This window comes from Caloenas nicobarica, chromosome Z (assembly GCF_036013445.1).
Source record: "Caloenas nicobarica isolate bCalNic1 chromosome Z, bCalNic1.hap1, whole genome shotgun sequence".
Classification (NCBI taxonomy): domain Eukaryota; kingdom Metazoa; phylum Chordata; class Aves; order Columbiformes; family Columbidae; genus Caloenas; species Caloenas nicobarica.
Window position 1 is genome coordinate 44,058,895 of NC_088284.1, and position 15,144 is coordinate 44,074,038.

The window sequence follows — 15,144 nt, forward strand, 5'->3', positions numbered from 1 at the left end:
ATGTTAGACAAAAAGCAAATTCAAGTGATTTTCTTTTTTGAGTTCAAATTGGGTTGTAAAGCAGTGGAGACAACTCACAACATCAATGTGTTTGGCCCAGGAACTGCTAATGAACGTACAGTGTAGTGGTGATTCCAAAAGTTTTGCAAAGGAGACAGAGCCTTGAGGATGAGGAGTGCAGTGTCTGGCCATTGGAAGTTGACAACAACCAATTGAGAGCAATCATTGAAGCTGACCCTCTTAAAATTACACGAGGAGTTGCCAAAGAACTCAGCGTCAACCATTCTATGGTCATTTGGCATTTGAAGGAAATTGAAAAGGTGAAAAAGCTTGATAAGTGAGTGCCTCATGAGCTGGCTGAAAATCAAAAAAGTCATTGTTTTGAAGTGTTGTCTTCTTGTGTTCTGTGCAACAACAACAGACCATTTCTTGATTGGATTGTGATGTACGACAAAAAGTGGATTTTATATGACAACTGGCAATCACCAGCTCAGTGGTTGGACTTAGAAGAATCTCCAAAGCACTTCCCAAAGCCAAACTTGCACCCAAAAAGATGTCATCGTCACTGTTTAATGGTCTACTGTCGGTCTCATCCATTACAGCTTTCTGAATCGCGGCGAACCTGTACCATTTGAGAAGTACGCTCAGCAAGTCAATGAGATGCACTGAAAACTGCAATGCCTGCAGCTGGCATTGGTCAACAGAAAGGGCCCAGTTCTTCTGCACAACACCACACATTGACCGCACATTGCACAACCAACGCTTCAAAAGTTGGGAACTATGAAGTTTTGCCACATCTGCCATATTCAGCTGACCTCTCACCAACCGACCACCAGTTCTTCAAGCATCTCAACAACTTTTTGCAGGGAAAACGTCTCCACAACCAGCAGGATGCAGAAAATGCTTTCCAAGGATTTGTCAAATCCCAAAGCATGGATTTTTACACTGCAGGAATAAACAAACTTCTCATTGGCAAAAAATGTGTTGATTGTAGTGGTTCCTATTTTGATTAATAAAGATGTGTTTGAGCATAGTTATAATGATTTAAAAGTCACGGTCCAAAACTTTTGCACCAATCTAATAGGTAGCTAAAGATATGACTTGGTTCTTCAGAGATACTGGGCAGGTGTGGGTTCTTTATAATTAAGTTAATAAATAAATAAAGCCACCTTGATGAGAGCTATACAGCATTTAGAGCATCTGACAATCAGGTCAGTATTAAGTTGTGCAGGAGTTAAACAGATGAACAAAATCTTAGGATAAAGATGTCGTGTTCAAACTGTGCGCCCCAAGATCGAGCAGAGGTGGAAATTTCTGCTTGAGCTTACATTGTGAAAAAACTACCGTGACAGAAAAAAATTCATTATTTGTCTCTCAGAGAACATACATTACCTTGCGAACTTCCAAACAGAAAAACTGGTATCAAATTAAGAGCCTCAAAAAAATCGATCTGCTGCTACATTTTCAAGGAAGCACATTGGACTGTTGTTCTTCAGTGTGCCAGAAGGCAGTTTCATGTTTAGAAAGGAGGATGATGAGGAAAAGTGTCTGTGGCTCAAGATGAGTAATTATTTTCTGTTTTACTTCATTTCTACAGATTGGAAGCGGCCAAAGATGACTATCGAATACGCTGTGAAGAACTAGAGAAGGAAATTGCTGAATTGAGACAACAAACGGAAGAGCTTACTGCATTGGCAGAGGAGGCTCAGTCTTTGAAGGACGAGATAGACGTACTCAGGTAAACTCTGTTCCATTAACCATTTTATAAAAAGTCTATTAAATTTTAAACCACATAGTTCAGGTACTTAGTCTTCATTAGCTTTTCTTTAAATATAAACACTTTCTCAATGCCAAGGTTCTTGTAGATCTTTCAGTTGAGTACATAGACACAATTCTGCTTAAGTAAATTAGTTATTTATTATGTACCTAATCAATAACTTAGCAATCATAACACCATCTTATAGTCATAGCAAGTCACTCACTGGTCTCTTTGAGTATCCTCTACTCATTCTTGTTATGACTTGGGCATCTGTTCTTATCAGGGAACTAGACCCTTTCCTGGGTTTGTGTTGTTTGGACTTTGGGTGGTGCTTTTGATTCATCGTATTAATAATACTAATATGAACAACATCTGTTACAGCTCTCTTTGCCACTGAATTTTAGCACACAAATTTGTCATGATTTGATGATGCTAGGGATTTATAGGGTGGAAGCAGCCCTTTTTACTATGGAAAATAATCCTTCAGTGGTACATCTTGTTGCCATGGGTTATTCAGAACAGCTATCCATTACCCACCTGTCTCACTCTTTCTCACAAGTCTAGCAGGACTTGTTTTAATACTACCTTTTCTAATTCACCAGCAGCTTTTTACCAAAGCTATCTGTCTTTACCTACTCTGTCAGTAATATAAGGAATGAGCCCATCAGGCTGCACAATCCCATAAACTATCTGTGTGGGCAGCATGGGTTCAAAGAGTAATTATTTGCCCCAGGGAGAGGCTCTGCATTTCATTGGGGATTAAGGAGATTTGGCTTGCCCCACTGTCCCACAAACTGACCATCAATTCAATGGGGAATTTTCCAGATTTATTAGGAAATTGAGTCTTTAAATAGGTTGGTTCTAAGATGAAACTGGGGACAGTAATAGTAGCAGGGGTGTGGGTGGTTGGGGGTGAGGGCTGGTGCTGCCCTGGCAGTGCATCAGGTGGACTAAACAAACTCTGAAACTTTATGAACAGAGCCTGGCATTTCTTTCTCTGTTTTGCTGGTTGGTTGGTTGTTGGTTTTTTTAAGGAGGAGTCAGGGTCAGAAGCTCTTTCACAAAGTATTATAAGTGCTGCCCAGGAGACGGATCTTTATGACTGTATGACTGGCTACTATTGAAACAAATTGGAGGGCAGAAAATATTATTCTTTATCCTTGTAAAATGCAGGACTGAGCATCAATTTAGAATTGAAAAGAAATGGATGAGAGTGAAGGTGCTTTAACTGCTATTTTAAGATTGGAAGCAGATGAGAAGGCTGCATCAGGAAGAGTGATAGTGTCTAAAAGTACCTCCATCAGCAGCTCTTTGTGTTGGCAAATAGTAATGGGAAGAAAACAGACAATTTAAAAGTGAAAACATTAGTAATAGGAGGATATGATTGATATATTATATTCTTTTTCTCACCATAATGTCTCAGAATGTCTTCTGTATTAAGGCAAAATACTGAGGAAGCTGCAAGACATTTGATTTTGTTAGTTTTCAGAGCATAAATTTGATATAAATCTGTCCCTCCAGGCATTCTTCCGATAAAGTAGCCAAGTTAGAAAGCCAAGTAGAGTCATACAAAAAGAAATTGGAAGACCTGGGTGATTTGCGACGACAAGTGAAACTCTTAGAAGAGAAGAATACAATGTACATGCAAAACACGGTGAGCCTGGAAGAAGAACTAAGGAAGGCCAACACAGCACGCAGTCAGCTTGAAACATACAAAAGACAGGTGAGAACAGACATCATCAGTGCAACAGTTCCCTGTATTTTTCAATACTTTCTCTTCATAACAAGGCTAATACCTCAAAGTGAAAAAGACATTCTGAGCAAACAGCTCCTTTTATTTAGAAGGCTTCCATGTTTTGTGGGTACTACCTTTGTCTTCCTTTCTTGCAATCTTTAGTATTCCAAGTTTACTTTAGTTTGCCGATAAGCATATTTTTTACTTTTTAAAAAATAAACAGATGTTAAGGGGTTTTTTTCTCAAATAAATTAGTCTTAATTCATATTCAGTAGGGGGGCTTGAGTTAGAGCCTTTTCTTTCAGAGAAAGTATGCACTTTTCCCTTACAAATTTCCAGCAGTGAGAAACACACCACAGCTGAGGTAAGTTATTCTTGTGACTAAGTAACCTCTTTTTTTTCAGGTTCTAGTTTGTCTGAGACATCTGAATTTGTCCAGTTATGAAGAGTGAAGGATGCGTATCATCCCTGTTGTTTATATGCTCCCCGCAGAGTACAAAATGCGTCACCAGCACACTCTGTGGAGTGAAAGGCATCTGCTTAATCCTCCTGGTTATCAAAGTGTCATGTGATATTGTTTATGTAAAGGTAGAAGATGTACTTAATCTTCTCTGTGCTTCTACACTACATTGACAGGGCATCGTTCTGGGGCTCTTGTTACAGGGCCAGACAGAGCCTGGTTCATTAAAGCAGTAGTGCCTGCTCTGTATGCCTACCTGCTCTAATGGTCATGGCAGAGGGGTCTCTGTACGTCAGCTTACAGGAGAAGAAAAATACAGAAACAACCACTGACAGCATTGCAAACCTAGGGGCAAGGTTTGTCCCTAAGACTTTATAGCTTTTTCCCTGCACCTGGCCATCTTAGCTATTAAGACAATTAGCTTCAGCCTCTGTGGGCTAATTGTAAATACTGTCAAAATTATTCCACCAGAAAAAAAGAACTTCGACAAGAAAAATGTTGAAATAAGAGGCAATCAAGGGGAAAAGTAAACATAGAAAGCAATCACCTTTCACACATGAGTAATATCATGTTTATTGGCAACAAATTTTTCACTCTTTTGGACAGATGAGTGTATGATATAGTTGTGTAACCTTGACATCTGTATCTGATCATTCTTATTTCTCCAACAGCAAAGATTTTAGAAGGGGCAGTCCCATCATTTGTGCTGCAAAAGTACTCCTCCTTCATCATTCCCTGTGTTTTATGGGTAGGATTTCATGTCTGAGGAGCTGTTGTTTTGTACAAAACTGTTTCACTGGCTGAGACTGAAGCAAACCTCAGGTGTCTCATGCCTTCAGTGTCTGTAAGGCTGGGCTCCTTTCATGACTTGCCTGTGAATCATGAGCTGTCACAAAATTAATTTCTGGGAATCCTGAATTGTGCTACAAGAATTAAGCCAGGGGTAAGGATTCTGATGTTATGTCACTGCTGAGCACTTGTGTGTCCCTGTAGGGGAATGTGTCTTGTCTGGTGTTTGAAGGATCCAACTCCACTCATGATGATGAGGAGCTATTTCTTTGGCTTAGAAGCTCTCTGCTGTGCAGATGAAAGTGCTTGGTTCAAACTCCAGCAGTGATCTGCAGGGAAATCACAGCTTCACCCCACCTAGCAGTTTCTGTGAAATCAAGTTAGTGGTGATGTATTGTGCTGAGAGAGGTGATAGCATTTATGTATTAAGAGCTTTTGTTCACTTTCCTGAAAGCAAGCACAAACATTTTCTTAGACACATTTTATTGTAATACGAGGAATTGAAATGTGAAGATTCCAGGATTTTTTTTTGGTAATTTTAATTCAGCCCCTTTGTGCATGTGCATTCTGGTATATTTCTAACAGTATGTCTTGCTTTTCTTTGCTGCAAGATTCCTGCTTTACTCATTCCATGCATCAGACAATGCTCAGTAATTGTGATGGCAGTTAATTTTTTTTTAATCTTCTGCATCACCATGTTGCTGTGTATCTTCCTGTACACTCTCAAGTCCTGATTCAAGACAGTTTATTTCCTGCTGTGTTTTTCTACGTAGCATTACCATAGCATGAATGATTACAAACATTAATGCATTTGTTTCCGTTTGAAGTGAAAATATATGTATTTTGCAAGAAGGGGCACAATCACAGGTGAATGCCTGCTTTGTTTTGTTTTGTTTTTCTTTATACCTGCAGTTATTCTGGTAGCCTCAGAGGCAGCTGTCACATCTGAGAAATGGAATATTTTCGTATCTAATATTTTGGTAGATTGTTTTTAATCTGATAATCTCAGAAATGTAAGGACTGTGCCTTTTTGCAGCCTTTAACTTAAGAACAACAACAGTGAAGTCCTTCTCTAAGATTTAAAACCATGCAGATTTTTAGGCCTGATACTTATTTTGCTAGAGCTATACACATTGAAAATAAAAAGTAATTAGACACACTAGGCAGTCTTCATGTAGGTATGGCTACTTCTTTGCATCATAACTTTATCACTTTCTCTGTAATCTGAAAGTAATGAAAAAGCCTTCTTATGAATTGCTTCAGAAGCAGCTGTACGTCTTTAGCTGAGTCTTCATTCCTAGGCTTCTCAGAAAGGAGGAAGATTTTTCTGCTTTTCCTAAGCTTTTTATCCATAGAATGATACAGCTTGTTTCTCTAAACCATGCTTGGGCTTAAATTCTTGGGTTTAGATGTACTGAAAATAATTGAAGTTTTTGTTTCTTTTGCTTGTGCTAAGAATTAATATTTAAATACTGTTGATTTTGCTGAAACACGGAACAACTGATGAAAGCAGTTCTTAACTATGTCCTATAGGCAACTATTTCACTTGTTTGCAACATGACTCATGGTGCGTGGTGACTGGCTGCTTTGTCTTGTGTATTTTGTTTTAATATTTGCAGACAAATTACTGATTCTTGTTCTCACAGGCAGTTGAACTACAAAACAGGTTATCTGAAGAATCCAAGAAGGCTGATAAATTAGATTATGAATGCAAACGACTGAAAGAAAAAGTAGACAGCCTCCAAAAAGAAAAAGATGTAAGTGCCAAGGTGGTTTTTTTTTTGATAGTAGCAATAGCAACTTTGTATCCTTTTTAACACAGAGATACAGTAATTATAGTTAGCAATTTCCAGCAAGCTTTTAAAATCAGGACGTCTGGTTTTGGGTAGAATTTTCTAACATTTGTGTACAAGATCCTTTTTAAACCTAAGAACTGTACAGCATGGAATAAAGTGACTGTACAAAAACATATGTGACCCATTTTTAAGAGAAAAAGCCTTCATCTTTGGGATCTGAAGTTGTTTCTTGACCGTTTACCGTGAGAAGGTTAAAAACACCCTGGGTAATTGTAGTGTATTCTAAAAAACTATTTGAAGTATGATTTCTGCAGTATCATCCTAGAACTAAACTCCTGTTGAATTTTTTCTAAAGCATTCTTTGAGGTACCAGCAGCATAACTCTCTTTGTGGAGTCATGACTATTGCAGCAAGAGGCTTAGGAGTCATGTAGAGGGGCATGTCCTTTGTGGCGATCTCGCAATTTATGACAGCTCCTTGTTATCTATCGTGTACGGCCAACGTGGAACACACAGAGTCGATACCCATCTATTCCCTTCTCTGTCATTTGCTGCAAGTGATTCTGCGATTAATTGCTCTGTCTTCTCTTGCCAGGACTTGATCCTTCAGACTTCTCCTGCACACTGTTATTTCTTACCAGTTTATTTTGGCTTATATCTTAGGAGTGTATACACAAGGTGCCTCAAACTGCTTCAAACCGAGGCCAGGACTTCTGAGATAATGATTTCTTAGGCTTGTTTTAAGTATAAGTCCAACTATCTGTCAGTCAGAATTTCTGTAGGCTTTTTTCTCAATAGTCATATTTCCTGTGCAATTATTTCCAAAATTTCTAGCCACTGCTGGAATAGCATTTGAATTGAAAGTTTTCAGTTATTTTCTGTTCATAGGTCTTTGATTTTAATATTTTATTAAATTTTTGAACTACTGTGTACACTTGTCCTTGATACCACATCCATCTGCCCTTCAGTTCAGATTGGAATGCCCATAGTAACTGTATTTATACTGTGCTTTGGCTTTCTTTCCTGCTCTTTATTTAAGGTTTGTTTTTTCCAGTTTTATTATGTCTGACAATGGTAAGGCTGTGTCTGTGGCTTACCCATTGCTTGGTGGACCATTTCATCTTGCACAAAGGATCTGAATTACAGGCCATTGTCATATAGTTTTCTGGTTTACCCCCTGGCAAATAGCATTTTTGTGAGGCAGATGTTGGTTTTCAATACATTCTTTTGAATGGGTATGCACCTGTGAGAAGTAGGATACAGCTGAAGACTCAGCATTTGAATTAGTGATTCATTACCTGTGTTACCTACTCTTTCTGTTCCCTGTTGTTAGATAAGTATCAGTAATGTTGTTCCCCACAGGTCACAAGCTATGTAGTGGTATCTTGTCAGTTATGTTTTGGAAACAGTTGCTGAAATTGATTTTGTCCTGTCTTTATGTTCTGGCAAAGTATGGTAACTTGTTTGATATCTTCAGCTATGTAGCTTGGAATTTTACCAAGGTGATGTATTGTATGATAAGTATTAAGATAATTTGATGACTTGACTTTGTCTGCAGTGTACAAATGAAGCCCTAGAGCTTTTCTTATTCATGAAAATATTATGGCATTGGATTATTCAACTCGATGTTTTCTGACTGACAGTAGCAGACTGCAGGATCCATGCTTTCAGCAGCGGAGTTTGAGCACTCCTCTGTGTGGCTCTTCTTCTCTAGTATTTATGGTAAAAACAGTAACAGGTAAAAACACAACGCCCCGACACATGTGGGGGTTGTGAAATGACTTTAGGTGCTAATAGAATGTACACTTTATTCAGACTGTTTTGACAGTTGCACTAGAGTTCAGCTTGCTGGATTCAGAAATACAGCAGAAGCCTCTGTCACACCTCACCGAAATGTTCTTTGCCAAAGTGACTCCAAGTCCGGCATCCCTTTAGGCTGAAATATAAAATATATCTGAATCAAACTTTAATAGGATGAAATGCAAGGAGCTGTCAGGTGACACAACTCCATACTTACTTAGAGCTGAGGTCTGTCCCGGACCTTTTAGTAATACTGGACATGTCTGACTTTGGAGCAAACTACAGCTTGGATCTTTACATAGTTGACATTTTCTCCTTTCATTTTTGAATCTGGACAGCCTTCTGGACAAAAACTTGATGCTACCTGTAAATTCTAATTTTTTTAGCCAAATTAGGAAGAGTATTTGCCTGATGCTACTTGTGTGAGCCAGCGCAGGCAGGTCACAAGAACAACCAGAGGCCATGAATGCAATTGCAAAGAGCAAATTTGTATTAGTTACCTCGCCACCGGGGGATCGCCAAAACAGCACCTAAGCTCCCAGGCAGAGGTGACACAAGTGGAGATGCCGCTGCTGCAGAATTCAGCCCTGGTAGAAGATCACTGGGCCTGCTGTGTTCATCTATATTTCAAGGCTTCAAGCAGGTGCAGTCTTCCGCTGTGCTCTGCTCCTTCTCACAACAAAGCAGGAATCTCAGGCACAGTGATAAGGTGCCTTAGAGTTTCTCACAGGCCTATGTTATCTAACACAGAGGTTCTACTTGTCAAGCACACAAAGTCGGTAAAACAATTAGTGTGATGTATGTGTTTTTTCTACACCCCAGCGGCAGTCGCTTGAGCGTATTTACAGTCCTCCTCCTCACCATTCTTCTGCCATTCCCACACACTACTGAAGAGCCCATCTGTCTAGATCCCAAGGTGGTCCACTCCTGTTGTTCACTTCTCTTTGGATTGAGCCTCAAGCAACTAGTTTTCTTCCATAGCTAAGATTCTGGTGAATGGCAAGGCCAGTTGATACAAAGGAGGAAGGGAATATGGAAATGCTGCTCACATTTTCACTGTTGTAAGACAAACAAAATGAAGTTAATGCAGTTTGTCTGTTACGTTGACTGCGTACTCACCTTCTTTTTATTTCACTCCTGGCTAAACTTTGGTTTCTTGGTGAGAGAAAAGTCATCAGTCTCTTAATTCACTTCCCTTTCCTTTGGAATCAGTCCTGATGAGGGGAAAAGGAGAATGGCTGAGTGACCCCAGTGGATGCTGTTTATTACCTGGTACTAGAACTTTGCGTCACTCATATCTTGATTTTGTAAGGTTATACCCTGATATTTTTACTCCAATGTGCAATACACAGCCACAACCCTTCTCAAAAAAACCTGTTCATGTGGAATATATAATATTTACTTTTATTTTGTTATGAAATAGACTGAAATGCTTTAATTTGAAAATAATCTCTAGAGTTGCATTCAATTATTTTTAAAGTTTTAGAGGCTGTGCCTTTTGGTGACTTGTGTATAATTAAAGATGGATTTGTAGTGCCAAGACTGATATTCATTCTCTTTCCAATTATTTAGAGATTAAGAACAGAAAGAGATTCTTTAAAAGAAACTATTGAAGAGCTTAGATGTGTACAAGCTCAGGAAGGTCAACTCACCACTACAGGTAAAGGACAAATAAGGAGATTAAATACATATTCTCTAAAGTTTACAGGATTTCTCTGGCGAATATTGAATGTTTAGCACAGAATAAATTTAAGGTCCTCCAAGTTCACCAGTGAAAAACTGCTTCAGCTATTCCTAACTTTGTAAGCATTTGAAAACTCATACATTATTTCAGTCAATCAGAAATTTTAGTCTCCTCCCCAGTGTGATATTTTTAGGATGTATTTCTGATTTCTGTGTAGTTACATAATTTTCTTTGCAGAGATATTCAGTGTTCTCATGCATATGTGATGTTTCATGTGTTGCAATTTATTTCTATGTGTAAAGTTGCACAGATTTATAGTTCTTAGGTAAGCTAATGAGCAGAAAATACACCAGAAAATTACTTCATCAGAACGGACAAAGACAGAAATAATGATTATTCTCCAAGTGAAATTGTGCTTGTCTGTCTTGCTGTAGCCTGATTTTGTGTGATTTTTCCATTGTCTAGCATAACTCTAGAACTGAAACTTCAAGAACAATGTTTACCTCTAGTCTTTTAAAGAAAGTTACTAGTGTGTTTTCCATATTTTTTACTTTTGCTAACTCAGGATTGATGCCTCTGGGAAGACAAGAGCCTTCAGACAGTTTAGCAGCAGAAATCATTACTCCTGAAATAAAGTAAGCTAATGTGTGCTTTGTTTTACTAACCTTTACAATGTACCCATAGATGAATGGTTAGTTTTCAGTGTTGGAAAGTTTCTACAAATAATGTTTGGGTATTTTTCTCTCCTTTTAGATTTCTGCACAACAGGAGCTGTTATGCTTAAGACAACATTCGGTTGACCCCTATTTGAGTTTGTATTGTGCTCCAAGAAACAAGGGGAAAACAAAAACCCCTTTACCCTCACATTGTGTCTCTTTGTGCAGAGAGTTGATATAACTGCAGCTTGCATGTGCACTAACAGACAAAAATGTTTGTAACAAGAACATGTTCTTGTACAAGGAAGAAATCACTGAAATTGTGAAAGGAAGAATATATTATAAAATCCGTTCTGTATCATGGCAAATGTTTAAAATCTATTAAAAGGAAGAACAGCAGTGGCAGACCTAAAAGTCACTGTAGCTTACAATGTTTTAGGCTGTGTTTAGCCTTGCCAGTCTGCTAAAAGTTTTTAAGACAGTCACATCTCAGAAATATGTTAGCTCTTCAGGAGATCTTTTATCTCTACCAATAGTGATACAATATTTTAACACTTGGAAAGCTCAATATGGGCTCAAAACATACTGTTTGGTGGTAAAACAATATCTTTCTAGAAAGCTAATAATAGCAAAGATTTGTTTTTCTTCCAGCTGTGCTATTGCAGCTTACAAGAGCAATTCTTTTTAGTTTTGTTCAGAAACAACAGGAGAAGAATAAAGTTTTGAGGCAGTGCTAGTAAAGTATGGAGTTACTGTGTAAACCTTTGACATGATTTCATGGCAGAAGACAGTACCCTAAATGCTATAAATACCCAACCATAGCATGTGGTTTCACTGACTCTTCATCTTTGTCTCCAGAAGATGAATTCTGGATTTTGTGCAAGGATACGTTTATGCAGACTATTTGAAGCTGCTAAACTCAGCCTCCCTGCCTACTTGATACACACTAACAGTAGCAGTGGCTGCTGTAGGACTCAAAATTCCTGATCTGGAGGTCTGGGCTGCTGCTTCTGCTGATGAAGGGGGAAGACTGTATAAGGCAGCCAACCCACAGGAGTAGTTACTCCTCTCTTGTTCCTTCCATGGTGACAGAGCATTGATCTGTGCTCAAGCACCTCTTTCCATCTCATAGAGATGACCTACAGACCAAGCGCAAGAGTTTTGTGAGGCAGATTCAGTCTGTGGACTGTCAGTTGCACCTGAGGAAATCAACAAGTTAAGTGATGTGAGGAGTTAGCAGGGCTCATTGAAAGAGCTTTAAACTAGATTTGAAGAGGGAAATGGATAAAACCAGGCTCGTTAGAGATAAGCCTGGGGGCAGCACACTAGTGTTTGAGGGACAGTGTGGTAGCGAGGTCCTTCAGTCTGCTCCACAGTGAACACATTTGAAATGTCCCTGTACTAATGGATGCAGCATCTTAGCCTTCTCAGTGGCGATGGAGATGCACATGGCAGCAAAAATGGAAGGGTTGTTGATGTGTTGGAAACCACAGAAGCACCTGATAACAGCACATAGGAATTATGGATTCTCTCCCGAAGAGTTGGCAGGATCAATAGCCCAACTGAAGTGCATCTAAACCAATGCACACAGCATTGGGCAACAAGCAAGAGGAGTTGGAAGCTATTGTGCAGATGGAAAACTATGATACGGTTGCAATCACAGAAACATGATGGGATAACTCACACAACTGAGGTGCTGCAATGGATGGCTAGAACCTCTTCAGAATGGATAAGCAAGGAAGGAGAGGCGGTGGTGTAGCTCTGTATGTTAGGGAGTGTTTTGCCTATCTAGAGCTTGATGATGGTGATGAAAGGGCTGAGTGCTCCTGGGTAAAGTCAGGGGGATGGTCAACAAGGCAGATCTCATGGTGGGAGTCTGTTATATACCACCCAACCAGGATGAAGAGGCAGAAGAACTATTCTGTAATCAGTTGAGAGAAATCTCACGATTGCTAGCCTGTGTTCTCATGGAGTATTTCAACCTAACAAATGTCTGCTGAAAATACAATACAGTGAAGAGGAGTCTTGATGTTTCCTGGATTCTGTGGAAGACAAATTCCTGACACAGCTGCTGCATGAGCCAACCAGGGAGTGCACTGGACCTGTAGTTTGCAAACAGAGACGGACTTGTGGGCAATGTTATGGTTGGAGACAGTCTTGGACATAGTGATCATGAAATGATAGTGATTTAGATTCTTGGAGAAGTAAGGACAGGGGGTTAGCAGAACTGCTACCCTGGACTTCCAGAGGGCAGACTTTGACCTGTTTAGGAGTCTGGTTGGCAGTCCCTTGGGAGGCAGTCCTGAGGGGCAAAGGAGTCAAGGAAGACTGAACATTCTTCAAGAAGGAAGTCTTAATGGTGTGGGAGTAAGCCATCCGTATGTGACAAAAGACAAGCTGGTGGGGATGAAGACTGACCTCGCTGAACCAGAGAGCTTTGGCTGGAACTCAGGAAAAAAAGGAGAGTTTATGGCCTTTGGAAGAAGGGGCAGGCTGCTCAGGAGGTTATGCAGGGAAAAAATTACAGTGGCCAAGGTCCAAGAAAAATTGATTTTCTTATTGTATTAAAAGACAATAAAAATGTTTTTATAAACACATTAACAACAAAAGGAGGGCTAATGAGACGCTCCATCCTTTTTTGGGTGTGGGGGGAACATAGGATGAGAAACATCTCGGGGTTCTGGTTGACAGCAAGTTGAACAAGAGCCAACAGTGTTCCCTGGCAGCCAAGAGGGCCACCTGTGTCCTGGGGTGCATCAAGCACAGCATTGCCAGCCGGGCAGGGAGGTGATTGTCCCACTCTGCTCTGCACTGGTGCGGCCTCACCTGGAGCACTGTGTGTGGTTCTGGACATCACAGGATAAAAAAGATATAAAGTTACTGAGAGTGTCCAGAAGAGGGGCTATGAAGTTGGTGAAGGGTTTGGAGAGGAAGCCATATGACGAGTGGATAAAGTCAATTGTTTTGTTCAGCCTGGAGAAGAGGAGACTGAGTGGAGACCTCATGGCGGCTCCAGCTTCTTCACAAGGGGAGGAGGAGGGGCAGGCGCTGATCTCTTCTCTTTAGTGACCAATGACAGAACCCGAGGGAATGGCAGGAAGATGATTCAAGAAGAGACTAGACAATGCCCTCAGACACATGGTGTGAACTGTGGGGTTGTCCTATGTAGGGACAGGAGTTGGACTCGATGATCCTTGTGGGTCCCTTGCAACTGAGGACATTCTATGATTCTATGATGAGGGAAAGGCTGAGGTACTTGATGCCTTCTTTGCCTCAATCTTTAATAGTGAGACCAGTTGTGCTCCAGATACCCAGTGCCCTGAGCCAGAAGACAGGGAGAGGGAGCAGAATGAAGCCCAAATAATCCAAGGGGAAATGGTTAGTGACCTGCTATACCGCTTAGACATACACAAGTCTATGGGACTGGATGGGAACTCAAGGGTTCTGAGGGAGCTGGTAGAAGTGTTTGCCAAGCCGCTTTCCATTGTTTATCAGCAGTCCTAGCTAACTGGGCAGGTCCCAGTTGACTGGAGGTTAGCAAATGTGACACACATCTACAAGAAGGGCCAGAAGGAGGATCCAGGGAAATACAGGACTGTCAGGCTGATCTCAGGTTTGAGGAAGGTTATGAAGCAGATCATCCTGAGTGCCATCATGTGGCTTGCACAGGATAACCATGAGATCAGGCCCAGTCAGCATGGGTGTAGGAAAGGCAGGTCCTGCTTGACCAACCTGATCTCCTTCTATGACAAGGTGGATGAAGGAAGGCCGTGGATGTTGTGTACCTAGAGTTTAGTAAAGCCTTTAACAATGTTTTCCACAGCATTCTCCTGGAGAAACTGGCTGTCTATGGCTTGGACAGGTGTACTCTTTGCTGGGTAAAGAACTGGCTGGCTGGCCAGGCCCAAAGAGTTGTGGTGAACTGAGTCAGATCCACTTGGCAGCTGTTCACAAGTGGTGTTCCCCAGGGCTCAGTATTGGAGCCAGTTCTGCGTAACATGCTCACCAGTGATCTGGAGGAGGGGATTGAGTGCACTCTCAGTAAGTTTGCAGATGACACCAAGTTAGGTGGGAGTGTTGATCTGCTCAAGGGTAGGAAAGTTCTACAGAAGGATTTGGACAGGCTGGATCGCTGGGCTGTGGCTGATTGTATGAGGTTCAGCAAGGCCAAGTGCCAGGTCCTGCACTTGGGCACACTACAGGCTTGGAGAAGAGTGGCTGGAAAACTGCCTAGCTGAAAAGGATCTGGGGGTGTTGACTGACAGCTGGCTGAATGTGAGCCAGCAGTATACCCACGTGGCCAAAAAGGCCAAGAGCATCCTGGCTTGTATCAGAAATAGTGCGATCAGCAGGACTAGGGAAGTGATGGTCCTCCTGTAGTTGGCACTGGTGAGGCCCCACCTTGAATCCTGTGTTCAGTTTTGGCCCCTCCCTAGAAGAAATACATTGAGGTGCTGGAGCATATC

General features: G+C 40.8%; 1 protein-coding gene across 2 annotated transcripts in view; it reads left to right on the plus strand.

Annotated features, from left to right (window-relative positions):
* The window catches only part of HOOK3 (hook microtubule tethering protein 3), a 91,935-nt gene that overhangs the window by 48,129 nt on the left and 28,662 nt on the right, over positions 1–15,144 (plus strand). For both annotated transcript variants that reach the window (XM_065657922.1, XM_065657923.1), the window contains 5 exons: positions 1,598–1,738; positions 3,281–3,482; positions 6,390–6,500; positions 9,911–9,998; positions 10,588–10,657. In XM_065657922.1, the coding sequence (XP_065513994.1) occupies positions 1,598–1,738; positions 3,281–3,482; positions 6,390–6,500; positions 9,911–9,998; positions 10,588–10,657 (612 nt within the window). The remainder of the gene's footprint in view (positions 1–1,597; positions 1,739–3,280; positions 3,483–6,389; positions 6,501–9,910; positions 9,999–10,587; positions 10,658–15,144) is intronic.